The 16,738-nt window shown below is 47.6% G+C and overlaps 1 protein-coding gene across 4 annotated transcripts in view; it reads right to left on the reverse strand.

The window, feature by feature from the left end:
• The window catches only part of LOC142580112 (uncharacterized), a 233,805-nt gene that overhangs the window by 42,030 nt on the left and 175,037 nt on the right, over nucleotides 1-16,738 (reverse strand). For all 4 annotated transcript variants that reach the window (XM_075690924.1, XM_075690927.1, XM_075690925.1 and 1 more), the window contains exon 8: nucleotides 3,053-3,124. In XM_075690924.1, the coding sequence (XP_075547039.1) occupies nucleotides 3,053-3,124 (72 nt within the window). The remainder of the gene's footprint in view (nucleotides 1-3,052; nucleotides 3,125-16,738) is intronic.

Consider the following 16,738-nt stretch of genomic DNA (forward strand, 5'->3'; position numbering starts at 1 on the left):
AGTGATCAAGGCTGCCCGTAACAAAACGAGGATCTTTAGGTTCACTGACTGGGACTTGTTCCGAGCCAACCGCTCCGAGCGCGTCCTTAACGATGATATGGACCTAGACTCTTGGTGCGACGAGATAAAGAAGGATGCGGCTAGAGCCACCAAGGAGGTGACAACCGATCTGGAGGTGGACAGGATGGACAGTAGGCTAGCGCATCTATTGGAAGCCAAGCAGGCACTGCTCGCGAGATGGAAGACTCAGCACCATAACAGAAGACTACGCAAGAAAATTTTCGATATAAACAAGATGGTAGAGGCTCATTGCAAGGTGCTATGCAAGCAGCAATGGGACGAGATGTGCAACTCGGTGGAAGGCCAGCTCAACAACGGTAAAAGCTGGGGTCTCCTTAGGCGCCTACTGCACAATGGCAACACCAAGTCCAATCAGAAGAGAGCTTTGGCAAAAGCTGTCCATTTGGCCACCGACTAGACTCCAGATGAGGCGGTCACGGAGCACCTCATAGACAAGTACCTGGCGGCCACGGACGATCGGATGCCCCCCAGTTTCCCGAGTACGAAGGGCGTGACGTACCATCTATGGACGAGGATTTTACCGTGGCTGAGGTCAAGTGGGTTCTCGCATCCCTCAACGGCAGATCTGCCCCTGGGCCTGACGGGATCACCAACAAAATGCTCAAGCATCTCGACAACGACTCAATCGAGTTTCTTACGCACAAGATGAACGATATCTGGTGCAGCGGCCTCATTCCCAAGAGCTGGAAAGCAGCCTACACAGTACTCATACTGAAGCCAGGTAAGGCGCCGAGCATCGACAATCTAAGGCCCATCTCCCTGACGTCGTCTGTTGGGAAGATGGCCGAGCACGCCATGCTTAACCGCCTCACTGACCATCTCGAGTCTAACGAATGCTATACACACAACATGATTGGCTTTCGGTCGGGGCTTTTGACTCAGGACGCCATGAGACTGATCAAGCACCAGATCATTGACTCTACCTCCACCGACACTAAGGCAATTCTCAGCTTGGATCTGGAAAAGGCTTTTGACAACATATCACGTCTTTATTCTCAAGAGCCTGACAGAGTGTAACGTTGGCAAACAGGTGTACAATTTCGTGCGCTCTTTCCTTTCCTCAAGGTCCACTAGACTCAAGATTGACGAGTTTTGGACCCACGAAATCCAGCTTGGGCCAAAGGGAACACCTCAGGGGGCGGTGATCTCCCCGGCGCTGTTCAACATCTCCCTGATCAACCTGTCGAGGGCCTTGAACAAAATCCCAAATATTAACCACACGATCTACGCGGATGACATCACCATCTGGTGCTCCAGCGGATGTGAGGGTCAGGTCGAGGGTGCTTTGCAAGAGGCCATCGATGTGACGGAGCGGTATCTTATCCCCACCGGGCTAAGGTGCTCGCCCGCTAAATCTGAGCTCTTGCTCTACAAGAAGAGGCCCAGAGGCAGTTCGCACCGGTCCTGGAAGCCAGCAACACAGAACCACATTACATTATTCACCGGTAAGGGCTTTCCAGTACCGCGGGTAGACACTATCAGGGTCCTAGGAATGTTTATCGAGTCGAAAGGGGCCAATGGAGCAGCCCTCAAATGCATTTGTTCCAAGACCGAAAGCGCCCTCGGCCTGATCTGAAGAATTCGCCAACAGGTACCGCGGAATCAGGGAAGACAATTTGATCCGGATTATCCACGCCTTCGTGCTATGCCACCTCGCTTATTCAGGGGCTATGCACAACTGGCTCATATCGGAGCGCAACAAGATCAATGCCCTAGTCAGAAGAGTCTTCAAGCTTGCCCTCGGCCTTCCCATCGAAACGCACACAAAAGACCTCTTCAATTTGGGAATTCACAACACATTCAAAGAAATCGTTGAGCCCAAGAATTTTCCCAGTTTGTCAGACTCTCCGGTACCCCAGCGGGCCAAGCCATACTTGGCAAGCTGGGACGTAACCCCACGGTCGTCAGTCTCGAAGCTGTGAAGCTGCCCAGCGACGTAAGATCTAAGATTTACATACACCGCATGCCACGAAATATGCATCCCACCTACAACGAAGTATGAAGACGAGCCAGGGGTAAAGCTCTGCTCACCAGTGCCCGCTTGAACAAGGACTGAACATGCTTCGTAGACGCTGCTTCGTACGTTCAAGAAGAGGCCTTCTCCTCAGTGGTTATCGACTGTGATTCTAAAATCCTTAGCTGCGCTACCATTCGCACTTCTAATTCCAGCGTTGCAGAGCAGGCTGCTATTGCTCTTGCATTGACGGACAGTGTACATGACACAATTTATTCGGATTCCAAGGCCGCTGTCAGGGCCTTTCAGATGGGAATGGTTGCTCCCCAGGCCCTACGTACCATCCAAAGTGCCAAAGACATGAAACAGCACTCTTTGGCCTGGTTCCCTGCGCACCTTGGAACCACTGAGGGTGCCTCGATCAACCGCAACGAGGAGGCGCACTCGGCTGTACGAGGTTTGACTGACCGTGCACTGGGCAACGCATCCTCTCCTGGGCGACCCGTGCCTCTCTGCTCATACAACGAAATCTGCAAATATAATTATTTGTCAAGAAGGCTCCTACCTTTGCCACACTCCTCGCTGTGCAGGGCCCAGGCAGTCACTCTCAGACTTCTGCAAACAAGCACTTACCCGAGCCCCGCAGCGCTGCACACAATGTACCCCGAATGGTTCCCAAGCCCGGACTGCCCTCTGTGTGGTGATAATGCAGACTTCGAATATGTCCTGTGGGGCTGCACGTCTGCCGGTCCCCCTTTCACCCAAGAGGAAATTATGAAGCTAATTAGGGCCCAGGATCAGACCTCTCAAATCCTGGCAGACCAGAGGGCTCGCGAGAGGGCCGTCAGGTTTCACCTGATAGTCCCCGAGTGGGCCTAGCCGGGTGACGTGGAGTTTGCTTACGTCTATAGTGGACCAAATAAAGTTGCTTCCCTCACTCACTCACTTATCCTTAATAACAACCTTTTAGTAAGCATGAGCCATGGCCACTGCCAAAAACACGCTGCTGCTTCTCACCATCAGAGTCCTCTTCTTCCGAAGAGGGGAAAGCTGCCTCGTCTTCTTCAAAGCCGTCCAGTCGGAACATCTCTGCACAGAGAGACCACTCATTGCAGGGTCACACGTGAATTACCTCAGGTTAAGTTAAAATTAGGAAACACATTCTAGCAGTAGGCCACATTACCTAATTGAAATCCAATCTTAATTCCATTCTAAGCCCAAAAACAAAAAGCACAAGAATAAAAGAAAGTATAACAACAAATGCAAGCAGACAAAAAATGAAAATACAAATTTTAAAATCGCAAGGACTATTGGTAAATCTGTTATGCGGAAGCCTGCAAGGTGGAGGAAGCTTCATGAAAGGGAAAGATTGTAATCCACCTGACTGTTGCATGAAGCATCATGAAGTCGTCAAGCATCATGAAGCAGTCGGCAGCAAGGCTGTACCATGTATTGATCCGTTATTTTGCTGTCGACAGGCTGTCCGGTTGCGGATGCACTCAAAGCTACCGATCCGGTTATCAGGGAACACGCATCGACACGTGTTGGCTGCCTGGATCACCGATTTTCGCATCAAGATACCAAAGGACCAACATTGGCTTCATTTCCTGTCGTCCAACGTCGTTCCCATCGCCTTGGCCACCTGATCTTGGCAGCCCAATCAAGTCTGACTACCGACTACAAAAGGACTGCTCTCGCTGACTCCTGTCGCAGTTGGCGGCAAGGCTGTACCATGTATTGACCCGTTATTTTGCTGTCGACAGGTGAGTTCAAACGACCACCTGCCCGCGCTTCCTTTTTGTATTTTGCTCTCTGCTACCGACTGCACCACAATGCCTGATTGTACCACTTGTGCTGAGCCATTACCGCGAGACGATAAGTTTATGACGTGCTCTGTTTGCAATGAAGCTTTTCACCTGGGTAAAAACTGCTCGACGGTTGCTGAATCCACTTTTTCGAAAATGTCGGCAGCAAAACGAGGATCTTTGGTATGCCCAGCATGCAAGACACAAGCCGTCAAGCTACCGGCAATGGGTAATAAATCGGATGATGGAGCACTAGAACAACTTTTGACTGTAGACAATAAACTGGACCAGCTGACGACTACAGTCAAAATGTTGGCTAACGAAGTGGAAGAACTACTGACCTTCAAAGCTATCAGAGAAAAAACTGCACAAACTGTTCTGCAGATACAGGGGTCGCTCGATTCCCTTGCTGTTAAATATGTATCGGTGTCGTCCACTGTAACTGCAAACCAGATAGCAGTCAGCGAGCTTGGCGCTCAAGTAGATACACTCTCCTCTAAGATTGTTGCTCAGGCTGAGCTGCTTGAGAACGTTGGCTCTGAACTTTGCGAATTAGAGCAATACAGCCGACGCTGCAATATTGAGATTCATGGCCTGTAATATAACTCCAACGAGGATTTGCCTTCCTTCTTGTCAGGACTGGCCGCGAAGCTAAACATTTCCGAATTCGAACTGACCGATGTTTCTGTCGTTCACTGATTTCCCGCACGCAGCAATACCATTGCTGTAATCCTTCTGCAGATGCACACTGTCTCGGGCAAACAGCAATGGCTCGCTGCAGGAGGAGTCCTACGTGAACTTCCTCATAATAGTTCCTTTCCGCGGCTTTACTTCAACGATAATCTTTCGCGTGCCCAACGGGAGCTGTATCAGCTGGCAAAGTGGAAAGGCAAAGAAAAAAATTTTAATTCGTTTGGACCAAAAACGGCAAGATACTGGCTAAGAGGGATGAAGATACACCTATTCTGTATATCAATAAGGCATCTGATCTCGAGAGTATTGCATGAGCATGAACAAAGATGCCTTCAAGACATGTACTAATCTGAACGAGGTTTGTAATTTCTTTCTAAATTCTAATGGTTGCGCCTTCCATGCTGTTCACGTCAACATTCGCAGTGTTAGAAAACATTGGGACCATTTTCAGGCCTTAATTACCCCCTTGAACACCTATTTCGATGCAATCATGCTTACAGAGATTAACATTCCGTCCGCCTGCATCAATCAGTATCAGATAATTGGGCACTGCTAGACTCGCCTCACTAGATAACGTTTAACGCTAGAACGTTATCTAGTGAGGCGAGTCTAGCAGTGCTATTGGAGGAATTAGAGGGCAGTAAATGGGATATAATAGGGCTCAGTGAAGTTAGGAGGCCAAAAGAGGCATATACAGTGCTAAAAAGCGGGCACATCCTGTGCTACCGGGGCTTAGCGGAGAGAAGAGAACTAGGCGTCGGATTCCTGATTAATAAGAATATAGCTGGTAACATACAAGAATTCTATAGCATTAACGAGAGGGTGGCAGGTCTTGTTGGAGGCATTACGGAATCAGGGTGTAGACGAGCCGTATGTAAAAATACTGAAAGATATCTATAGCGGCTCCACAGCTACCATAGTCCTCCATAAAGAAAGCAACAAAATCCCAATAAAGAAAGGCGTCAGGCAGGGAGATACGATCTCTCCAATGCTATTCACAGCATGTTTACAGGAGGTATTCAGAGACCTGGATTGGGAAGAAATGGGGATAAAAGTTAATGGAGAATACCTTAGTAACTTGCGATTCGCTGATGATATTGCCTTACTTAGTAACTCAGGGGACCAACTGCAATGCATGCTCACTGACCTGGAGAGGCAAAGCAGAAGAGTGGGTCTAAAAATTAATCTGCAGAAAACTAAAGTAATGTTTAACAGTCTCGGAAGAGAACAGCAATTTACAATAGGCAGCGAGGCACTGGAAGTCGTAAGGGAATACATCTACTTAGGGCAGGTAGTGACTGCGGATCCGGATCATGAGACGGAAATAATCAGAAGAATAAGAATGGGCTGGGCTGCGTTTGGCAGGCATTCTCAGATCATGAACAGCAAGTTGCCATTATCCCTCAAGAGAAAAGTGTATAATAGCTGTGTCTTACCAGTACTCACCTACGGGGCAGAAACATGGAGGCTTACGAAAAGGGTTCTACTCAAATTGAGGACGACGCAACGAGCTATGGAAAGAAGAATGATAGGTGTAACGTTAAGGGATAAGAAAAGAGCAGATTGGGTGAGGGAACAAACGCGAGTTAATGACATCTTAGTTGAAATAAAGAAAAAAAAATGGGCATGGGCAGGACATGTAATGAGGAGGGAAGATAACCGATGGTCATTAAGGGTTACGGACTGGATTCCAAGGGAAGGGAAGCGTAGCAGGGGGCGGCAGAAAGTTAGGTGGGCGGATGAGATTAAGAAGTTTGCAGGGACGGCATGGCCACAATTAGTACATGACCGGGACTGTTGGAGAAATATGGGAGAGGCCTTTGCCCTGCAGTGGGCGTAACCAGGCTGATTATGATGATGATGATGATGATGATGATGATGATGATGATGAATTGGATACCAAGTTTTTTTCATACATTAGGCCAATTAAGAGGAGAGGAGGCGTGGCAGTTTTCCGTCCGACACATGGGCGACAACTGAGCTGACTTTCTCGTTTTCCCAAGCTGAAATTGTGGCAGTGCGTCTATGCGCACCTTCCTTGTCACTAATTCTGCTTGCGGTTTATCGCCCACTGTGTTGCAACGGCCGTATAATACTGGATGAACTGGATGTCGCCCTGGCCTCGATGTCATCAATGGACCATGTTTGCCTCATTGGAGATGTCAACATAGATACGCTACGCCCTTCAGCGATGACAGTTAGCAATTATTTGGACATCATTTCCAAATGGGGGCTTGCAAAACACGTTCTGTGAACCTACATGCGAAGAATTCCTTGCTGGTCATCTTGTCACATCTTGCATAGATCATATAAATATACGTGCACATAACTTGAGTGTCAAATCTGCCATTATTACAGCGAAACTTGCTGATCATTACATGGTCTGCTGCTCTCTAACAGACGACACTACTCACTTGGTCGCTCCAAACGAAGTCAAACAAATCACAATTGTTGACCCCTTGGCTTTCGACAAATTTGTAATGAATCATGACTGGTATAACTTTTTGATGACTGTTCCTCCAGGCGACGCCTATGACAACTTTGTAACACTGTTCACCGATTTCTGGCTTGCAGCTACACGGGTCTGTAAAATTAAACAACGTAACTTGGACCAAAAATGGATGTCGACAGAAATATTCGCGGCAATAAAAGCAAAAGACTTGTTATGGGTTCAAACAAAGAGAAGTCCTAATTGCACTGCTTTACGGCTTCGGTTCAAAGAGCTTCAAAATAAGGTCAATGCTATGATACGTCTAGCAAAACGTAACAACATACGAGCAAAATTCACGGACACTCGTTGTGACAGCAGGAAAACATGGTCCCTAATTAACAATCTTAGAGGTGGTGATGTAAACGCTAATCGCCATGTTGATCTGATGTCTCGTTTTTCTTCAAATGGTACTGCCACCACTAATGATTTTAACTCATTTTTTTCAAAAGTGTCTGGTGTAGCGAGACCTCATCCAGAGGTTTGCACATTGCAAACTAGCATTTCAGAATCCACTTTCTTCCCATGTTTTCGGAACATGATCTGAAATCAATCCTTTTCAGTCTAAAACCAAGTAAGACTCCAGGAATTGAAGGTATTTCAATATTAGAGTTGCGCAGAACTTTCGAAGCAATAAAAGATGTGCTACTACTCATTTTAAACAATATTAGTACCACTGGTATCATTCCCGATAATTTGAAAAATGCGCTGGTCATTCATCTTTTTAAAAGTGGCGCACACAACAATATCGAAAACTACCGGCCTATTTCAATCCTTTCATGCATTGGACAGATATTGGAAAAACGTCTGCTCAAGACAATGAGCAGCTTTTTAAACAATCATGACGTGTTATCTCCTAGCCAGTATGGCTTTGTGCCGAATCGGGGTACGCAGTTGCTGCTTGAAAATTTTTCCGATACACTGAACTCTGCGTTTGAACACAATCAGATTGCTTGTGCACTGTTTCTCGACGTCCGCAAAGCGTTTGACAGCGTCTGTCATAGTATACTACTAACCAAACTTTCTTTGCTAGGCTTTCGGGGTGCGTTTTTGTGGCTTCTGAAAAATTTCTTATCTCACAGGCACTAGCTTGTGTCTATTGGAAAATTTCGCAGCAACCTGACAAAAATTAAAGCTGGCGTCCCCCAAGGTTCAACTTTAAGTCTGTTATTATTTAATTTATATTTTAAGGATTTATCTAATGTTGTGAACGTCAAATTATATCAGTATGCTGATGACACTGTCCTTGTTTCACACGCTCTAATATACACTGACGCCATCTGTTCTTTACAAATGGCAACAATAAAAGTGATGGACTGGTTTCGGAATAATGTAGTCCCATATCAATCCGTCCAAAACTCAACTAATCTGCTTCCACAACCCTGTCAAGCAAGTTAGCCTATCGGCCCCATTATATTTGCACACATCACATTGCAATTCCTGTTCATGTGACCCTGTACAATGCGCTTGTTCAATTAAATACCTTGGTGTTTTTTTGTTACAGTGATTTATCCTGGAACTCTCATTTCGGGTATATTTGTCAAAAACTTCGTGCAGTGTCTTGTGTTTTGTATAATATTGGCACGCGCTAAGGCAAGAATAAGCAGCAGTATCAGCAGCCAGACACGAAAATGTCAGACACAAGGAGGACGGTTCACCAGCTGGCGCAAGATCCTTGACTTCGTCGTCTTCAATCACCGTTTTTGCTGGGCACGCAACGCTGGCTCAAAACACCAGGTGGCATTATTCCTCCTCCCAATGGAGCATCGACTCGATGCTCAAACACAAAACGTACATGGAAACTAGACAAATTAGGTAAAACAAAAAGAAAGTGGGAGGGGGGGGGAACGCGCTAGCACACATACGGAAATGCACACGGAAAAATGTGTTCTGTAGTCGGGAACAAAACAAACAAAAAAAAAACGCTTCAAAGTTCTTTGGAGGAAGACGCGACGACAGCAAAAAGAAAAAAAAAAAAAGGTTGTTTCAGTAGTACGCTTCACCGTGTAAAATACGGCTTGAGGCGGACCACATGTACAGTCTCTGCACGTGGTAAACAGCGCTTGGGCGATGGCAGGTCTCCATCTGGAATCACTTCATAGTTCACGTCGCTTACACGCCTTAGTACTGTGTATGGTCCGAAGTACTTGCTGAGGAGTTTCTCGCTGAGGCCTCGCCATCTAATGGGTGTCCAAACCCAAACTTGGTCACCAGGCTCATAGGTCACTTGTCGATGGTGGAGATTGTACCTTATTGCATCGGTACACTGCTGCTGTCTTATGTGCACGCGGGCAGTTGACGCGCTTCCTCGGCACGCTGAATGTACTCCTCGACGTCAGGAGCTAACTGGTCGAACTGGTCAGTATCTTCATATGGAATCATGCCGTCTAGCATAGTTTGGACATCTCGACCATAAACGAGGCGGAATGGCGGGAAGCGTGTAGTTTCCTGCGTGGCAGTGTTGTACGCAAACATTACGTACGGTAGGATTTCGTCCCACGTTTTGTGCTGCACATCCACGTACATAGCAATCATGTCTGCCAGTGTTTTGTTTAGTCTTTCTGTCAAGCCGTTAGTCTGAGGGTGGTATGCAGTGGCCTTTTGATGACTCGTGTAACTCAGCTTGAAGATGTTGTCCAGAAGCTTTGCCATAAATGCCGTCCCTCAGTCAGTGATGATGAATGACGGTGCGCCATGCCGAAGCACAATGTGATGCATAAAAAACTGGGCAACTTCAGACGCTGTCCCGCGTGGTAGTGCCTTCATCTCAGCGTAACGCGTCAAGTAGTCAGTTGCGACAATGACCCACTTACTGCCCGAGGAAGACAAGGGAAATGGTCCAAGAAGGTCCATTCCAACTTGATCAAACGGCGTACGCGGAGGGTCGATGGGTTGTAGAAGGCCTGCAGGCTTGAAGGGTGGTGACTTGCGGCGCTGGCATTCACGGCATCCTTTCACGTAGCGTTTGACGCAAGCAGTCAGTCTAGGCCAGTAGTACAGTAGCCGTACCCTGTCCAGAGTCCTTGAGTAGCCCAAGTGACCAGATGTCGGCTCGTCGTGGCAGGCTAATAGGATGCCGTCGTGAAGGGCTTGAGGTACTACTAGCAGATGTGGTTTGTCGCCGGCACCTGTGTTTCTTTTGTATAAGATGCCCCCTCGTAGGCAAAATAACGACAACCGTCGCGAAAGTGGGCGAGGAATGGATGCGATGCCGCCTTCTAAGTGATCGATGACGGGTCTTAACTCAGCGTCCGATCGCTGTATAGCGAGCAGATCCGGCCCGCTGAGGGCTCCCAGAAAGGTGCTGTCGTTTTCCTCGTCAGGATTCTGAGATTTAACAGGTGCCCGTGATAACGTGTCGGCATCTTCATGTTTACTGCCTGACTTGTACACAATGGTGATGTTAAATTCCTGGAGTCGCAGACTCCAACGTGCCAATCGTCCAGAAGGGTCTCGGAGGTTGGTCAACCAGCACAAAGCGTGATGGTCGGTCACAACTTTAAATGGCTGCCCGTAGACATACGGCCTAAACTTTGTGGTAGCGCAAAAAACCGCGAGGCACTCCTTCTCTGTGGTGGAATAGTTGGACTCTGCACGTGACAGAGTGCGACTCGCGTAGGCGATAACTCGTTCAGTCCCGTCTTGTCGTTGCACCAGGATAGCTCCGAGACCGATATTGCTGGCGTCAGTGCGTACTTCTGTGTCAGCATCCTCATCAAAATGACCGAGCACGGGAGGAGAAGACGAGCGACGTTGTAGCTCCGCAAAGGCGGTCTGTTGTTCATCAGTCCAGAGGAATGGCGTGTCGTCACGCGTAAGGCGAAATAGCGGATCTGCAATCTTCGAAAAATTTTCAATGAAGCATCGATAATATGCACACAAGCCCAAAAATCGTCTCACACTTTTCTTATCGGTTGGAGCGGGAAAAGCTGCTACGGCAGCAGTCTTCTCGGGATCGGGACGAACACCTGCCACACTTACGAAGTGACCAAGGAACTTCAGTACCTCGTAACCGAAATGGCATTTCTCTGGCTTGAGCGTAAGGTCAGCCGATCGAATGGCTTCGAGCACATTCCGAAGGCGTCGAAGGTGCTCGTCAAAAGTTTCCGAAAACACAACGACATCATCGAGATAGACGAGGCAGCTTTTCCATTTGAGGTCAGCGAGAACGGTATCCATCATTCACTGGAATGTGGCTGGAGCGGAACAGAGGCCGAAAGGGAGTACTCTAAATTCGTAAAGGCCGACCGGAGTTACGAAAGCAGTTTTCTCGCGGTCACTCTCATCTACTTCAATTTGCCAGTAGCCACTTTTCAGATCGATAGAGGAGAAATACTTCGCGTGCCTCAGCCTGTCCAGAGAATCGTCGACACGAGGCAACGGGTACACGTCTTTCTTTGTGACGTTGTTTAGCTTCCGGTAGTCTACACAAAATCGAAGCGTGCCATCTTTCTTTTTAACAAGAACGACTAGCGATGACCAGGGACCGCATGAAGGCTGGATTACGCTGTCTTGAAGCATTTCCTTCACCTGCGTTTGAATAGCATGTCGTTTGGTCGGGGAAACACGATAAGGCTGTTGCCGTATGGGGGGCACGTCGTCATAGGTGATGATACGGTGTTTCGTAATCGATGTTTGACGTACTTTCGACGACCGTGCAAAAGCAAGAGTGGAACTCAAGCAACAGCTCGCGCAGGGGTTGTCTGTTCTCTTCAGGAAGCGTTGGACTAATGTCGACGTTGCGTAGAGGTGCTTCAGCAGTGTCGATTGCCTCAGAAACAAAACACTCAGTGACATCGGCGATCGGGTCGGCGTAGGCGATGACAGTACCGGGGAAAAGGTGCCGGTGTTCATAGCTGAAGTTGGTGACAAGAACCTCACAGTGGCCATCGTGGAGATCGACAAGGCTTCTTGCTACGCAAACACCATGAGAAAGCAGGAGAGATCGATTGCTTCCTACGACCGCTTCACCGTGTATGAGCTTGTCACATGCCACTTGAACCACGACACTTGCACGCGGTGGTAACGTGACAGCGTCATCGACGACACGAAGAGATGCTCGAGGGTGGATGGTGTTGGTCGTCGCTGTGGCGCTCTTTGTCGAGAAAGTGACGAGGCGTTGTCGAATGTTGATGATAGCGCCGTGCTCCCTGAGAAAGTCCATGCCCATGATTAGGTCTCGAGAACACTGAGGGAGAATGCTCAAACTGGCAACAAACGTAGAGCCGCGAATCTGTATTCGTGCCGTGCACATGCCGAGTGGTGTGACGATGTGCCCGCCAGCTGTACGAACTGGCGTTTGATTCCAAGGCGTGGTCACTTTCTTCAGAAGGGTGGCCAGTTTTTCGCTGATTATAGAATAATCCACTCCAGTATCCACTAAAGCAGTCAATTCACGATTGTCAAGCAGTACAGGAATGTATAAAGAAATTCTTCCGTAATCAGCAGGTACTACTGTAGTCGTTGATATATCGTCGGTCCGCGTACGCGTCAGTAGAGGTCCTTGAGCACGTCCAGAATGAGCGGCCTCGCCCCCAAAGGTCGCTGTGGTTAGTTTTCCCGTCGTGGGCTGGGCGACCGACCCTGCACCACGCTTGAATACGTACGGCAAGTCGGAGAAAACCGCCGCGGCGAAGGGGAGCGTGACTGGTGTCGAGCTGATGGAGATCCGCGCTGCTGGGCAACGTATTCTTCAATTTCAGGAGGACGCTGGCCGAACCTAGGTCGCAGCGAGTTCGCTGAGAATCCACGGAGTCCGAGCTCTCAATAGGAGCACTGTCGGTAGACATGCCCAGCTTCGCCACAGTGAAAGCAAAGGGGACGGCGATCAGGTGCCCGCCACACATCTGATTTCCTCGGGGCCTGTCGGTGGTCCTGGTAATACGAGGCAGCTTGGACGGGCTCTAGTATGGCCGGGCGCGCGGCGCAAAGCGGGGAGGGAGGTGGGGCAGGTTGCCTCAAGGCTTGCGGATATGACATATGTGGGCTGTCATTTCTTAGCGGTCGAGCTTCTGTGTTGAAGGGTGGTTCTCTTAGCGCATGTTGGACTTCGTCACGGAGAACGCTGGACAAGGAGCTGAGCGTCGGCTGTGAAGGTACCGACAGTTTCTGGAGTTCTTCATGAATCACGGGACGAATGAGCTCTCGAAAGAAATCGACGTGACCCCCGAGAGCTCCGAAGAAGTCCGTAGGTGAGGCAGTGTTCACTTGACGTTCGTATGATAGTGTCCGCTGGCGAAGAGTCTGCTCCATGGTGATGGCCTCGGAAAGAAATTCTGACACAGTCTTGGGAGGACTGCGCACGAGACCACCGAACAGCTGCTCTTTCACTCCGCGCATCAGGTACCACACCTTCTTTTCTTCCGACATGCTGGGGTCGGCTCGTCGAAAGAGACGTGTCATGTCCTCGACGTACATTGCGACACCCTCGTTCGGCATTTGTATACGGGACTGGAGATCACGCTCAGCTCGCTCTCGGCGTTCAGGGCTCGCATACGTCTCAAGAATCCGGCGTTTGAATTCTGCCCATGAAGTTAAGGCATCTGCACGGTTCTCGTACCAAACACGTGCGCCATCGTTAAGGCTGAAATAGACGTTTTTCAGTTTGTCTGCGTCATCCCACTTGTTGAACGCGGCAACACGTTCATAGTGCACCAGTCAATCTTCAACGTCCTCATGTATGGCGCCGTGGAAGGGATTCGGCGTTCGCGGATTGAATAGCGTACAATGAATCGGCGTTGTGCCTTCCATACCAGTTGGGGTGGTCAGAGCTGCCATTTTCTCTGGGAGGAGTCCAAACTCAGGGGCTTGTCCACGGATCCTTCGGCTGGCGCGGTGTACAGGCGTAACCACCGGTACGGGGCTGGAGCTCCTGCTGCCCGGAGGGGTTTGGTGCATAGATTAGATTACCTAGCACCTCCACCAGTTTGTCACGCGCTAAGGCAAGAATAAGCAGCAGTATCAGCAGCCAGACCCGAAAATGTCAGACACAAGGAGAACGGTTCACCAGCTGGCGCAAGATCCTTGACTTCGTCGTCTTCAATCACCGTTTTTGCTGGGCACACAACGCTGGCTCAAAACACCAGGTGGCAATATTAAATTTTACATGCCATTGTCTGTCCGAAAGCTTGTAGTACATGCCTTATGCTACAGCGTAATTCGGTATAGGATATCTACATATGGTCACAAGCTCAACATTTGGTAAACCGGGTCAACTCCGTCCTTCATGACATTCTGAAGCATGTTGCTTATGATGTCCCCCCCAAATCTGATGTGTTCAAAACTTTGTCTACCTGATTTCAATTCTTTGCTGCTAGAAATTGTTGTCTTAAAGCATTTTTGGATAAGCCAGTATAAAATTCCTTATGTGCCTGTTCGTTGCCTGAGATCAAAGAATCCGTATGTTACACCCCGCTGTAAGACAAGATATGGTCGAAGACTCCGTAACTATTATGTCCGAGCAATGTTTAATTTACTGCCCCAAAGCATACAAGATGTGAAGACAAAATATGGTCTCAGAAAGGCTCTTAGACACATTAATGCATGATCAAAAGCCTGTCATGTGTGTGTGTGTGCGTGTGTTTTTTCTTTCTTTTCGCTGTTGTCTACTATCTAATAAGGTGTTACTGATGGCTCTGTCACTGTCTGCCAGGCACTGCCGTTCAAGCCCACTGCGGCTTTGGCAGGCCCGATTCTTCCATTGTATGTTTCTCAAGTCATCAATAAAGTATTATTATTATTATTATTATTATTATTATTATTATTATTATTATTATTATTATTATTATTATTATTATTACAGGAAACCCGGACCAGGGCGAATTTTTTGCAAAGCTTTTGTTCTGTGAAACCAGCATGTGATGAAGTATGATGAAATATGACAAGACACTGACCACAAAAGATTTATGAGGTTTACATAGTGACATTAAGAGAAAAAAAATGGAGCTGGGCAGGCCATGTAATGCATAGGTTAGATAACTGGTGAACCATTGGGGTTACAGTATGGGTGCGAAGAGAAGGGAAGCGCAGTAGAGGACGGCAGAAGACTAGGTGGGTTGATGAAATTAGGAAATTCGCGAGGATAAGTTGGAATCGTTTGGCGCAAGACAGAGGTAACTGGAGATCGCAGGGTGAGTCATCCTGCAGAGGAGATATAGGCTGCTGATGATGATTATGAACTATGGGCTCTCACATGAGATACTTGTTTACAAATGACAAAGAAACCTGTATGGTTTCCTTTGTAGCTTTGTGCTACAATCAGGTAGATGCTAATTTTTTTCTTTCCAAGAAATTTTGGTGCCAGTCTTGATTATACCTGCCTGACTCACTCTTTTGATGAAATGATCCTCATCACTTTCCTTATCAGCATTAGTTGACATCCTGCGAGCTCTGAAGGCTGCACTGTGCTCATGCAAACCATATGTATGCCAGAGGCAAACATTGAGGCTTGTTCCATTGCCTTGCTTGCTATAAGCCACTTCAGTCCTTTCTATCATTCCTCAATTGTCAGACAGACTGTTCTCTTAAGACAGCTTGAGAGTTGCACACTTACGTTTCAGTACTTGTACATCTTGTTTGATAACTTTATCACTGCCTATGGGCCACAACATGTTTCTATACTGTCTATTTCACACTTGACATCCCTAATTTATTGAACCACTTTGCAACACCTGCAAACAACATGATGGCCTTCGCCTAGACTAACCATTTCCTTAGTTCATCCTGCAGAACATTCAATCATCTGGAAAGCTGAAAACATGCAACGCAGCTACATTGCCGCCAGCTCAGCATGTAATGTAACCAATCTTCTGAATGAACATTGTTGCTGCAATCCTACAAGGAAACTCCTTCTGTTGCCAAGTTGCTATAACAACGGCAATCATGCTGGTTCTGACAGTAGATTGCTGAGAACATTGGGAGTGCAGTTTTGGCTTTGCATCCATGATTGCACCATGCAGACAATTTTCTGAAATTTTCTCAAAAATAAAGGGCACATGTAATTATGAAAATATGGTAGTCATTCAGTCTGAGTTGCCATTTTCGCTTGAAACCTTCCTAAGGCCAGGAATGAAAATAGGCAGTTTTGCTCTGTCTGGATGCATTCATGTCCTCTAGTGCTGCTGAGACAGGTGCTGCAGCCACTGGGCTGCCCATCAGGGCCAGGCACGTCAGGCCAACCCGAGTATTTCAACTTGTCTGGTGAGGGGGGGCAATGTCAGGGTCAAAGTCACACTAGTTTTCACCCATGGAAATGTATGGGCATTTGCCGGGACCTTCTATCGGGATCGAATTGTCTGGAGCCCAATTAATGAAAGTCTACTGCATCCATCTTTAATTGCCTTTTCTTTAGGTACATGTACAGCTGATAGCCCAATAAAACAAAACCATCCATTTAGCAAGTTATGCTATTGTCAATTTAAAAAGTAGCAGTTTCTTGACTCGGCAGCAATAAAAATTGCTTCGCAGGTTTTTTTTTTTTTTTTTTAATAAGTGAAATGTTTATTTCCATGTTATTGTACACAAGTAACAAACACTTGTCTGACCTGTAGCTGAAGGCTAGTTGAAGGTCCAATAAATAAAGGAAATCATAGCACAGCCAAGGAATAAACAAACAGCAATAATAAATGTATATACAAGGTTGTTGATTGTAAACTCACAAGTCAGCAAAAGGTAAGTCAATTGAGCCCACAAACAATGTGCAACAATTATCGATTAGTA

This window comes from Dermacentor variabilis, chromosome 4 (assembly GCF_050947875.1).
Source record: "Dermacentor variabilis isolate Ectoservices chromosome 4, ASM5094787v1, whole genome shotgun sequence".
NCBI lineage: Eukaryota > Metazoa > Arthropoda > Arachnida > Ixodida > Ixodidae > Dermacentor > Dermacentor variabilis.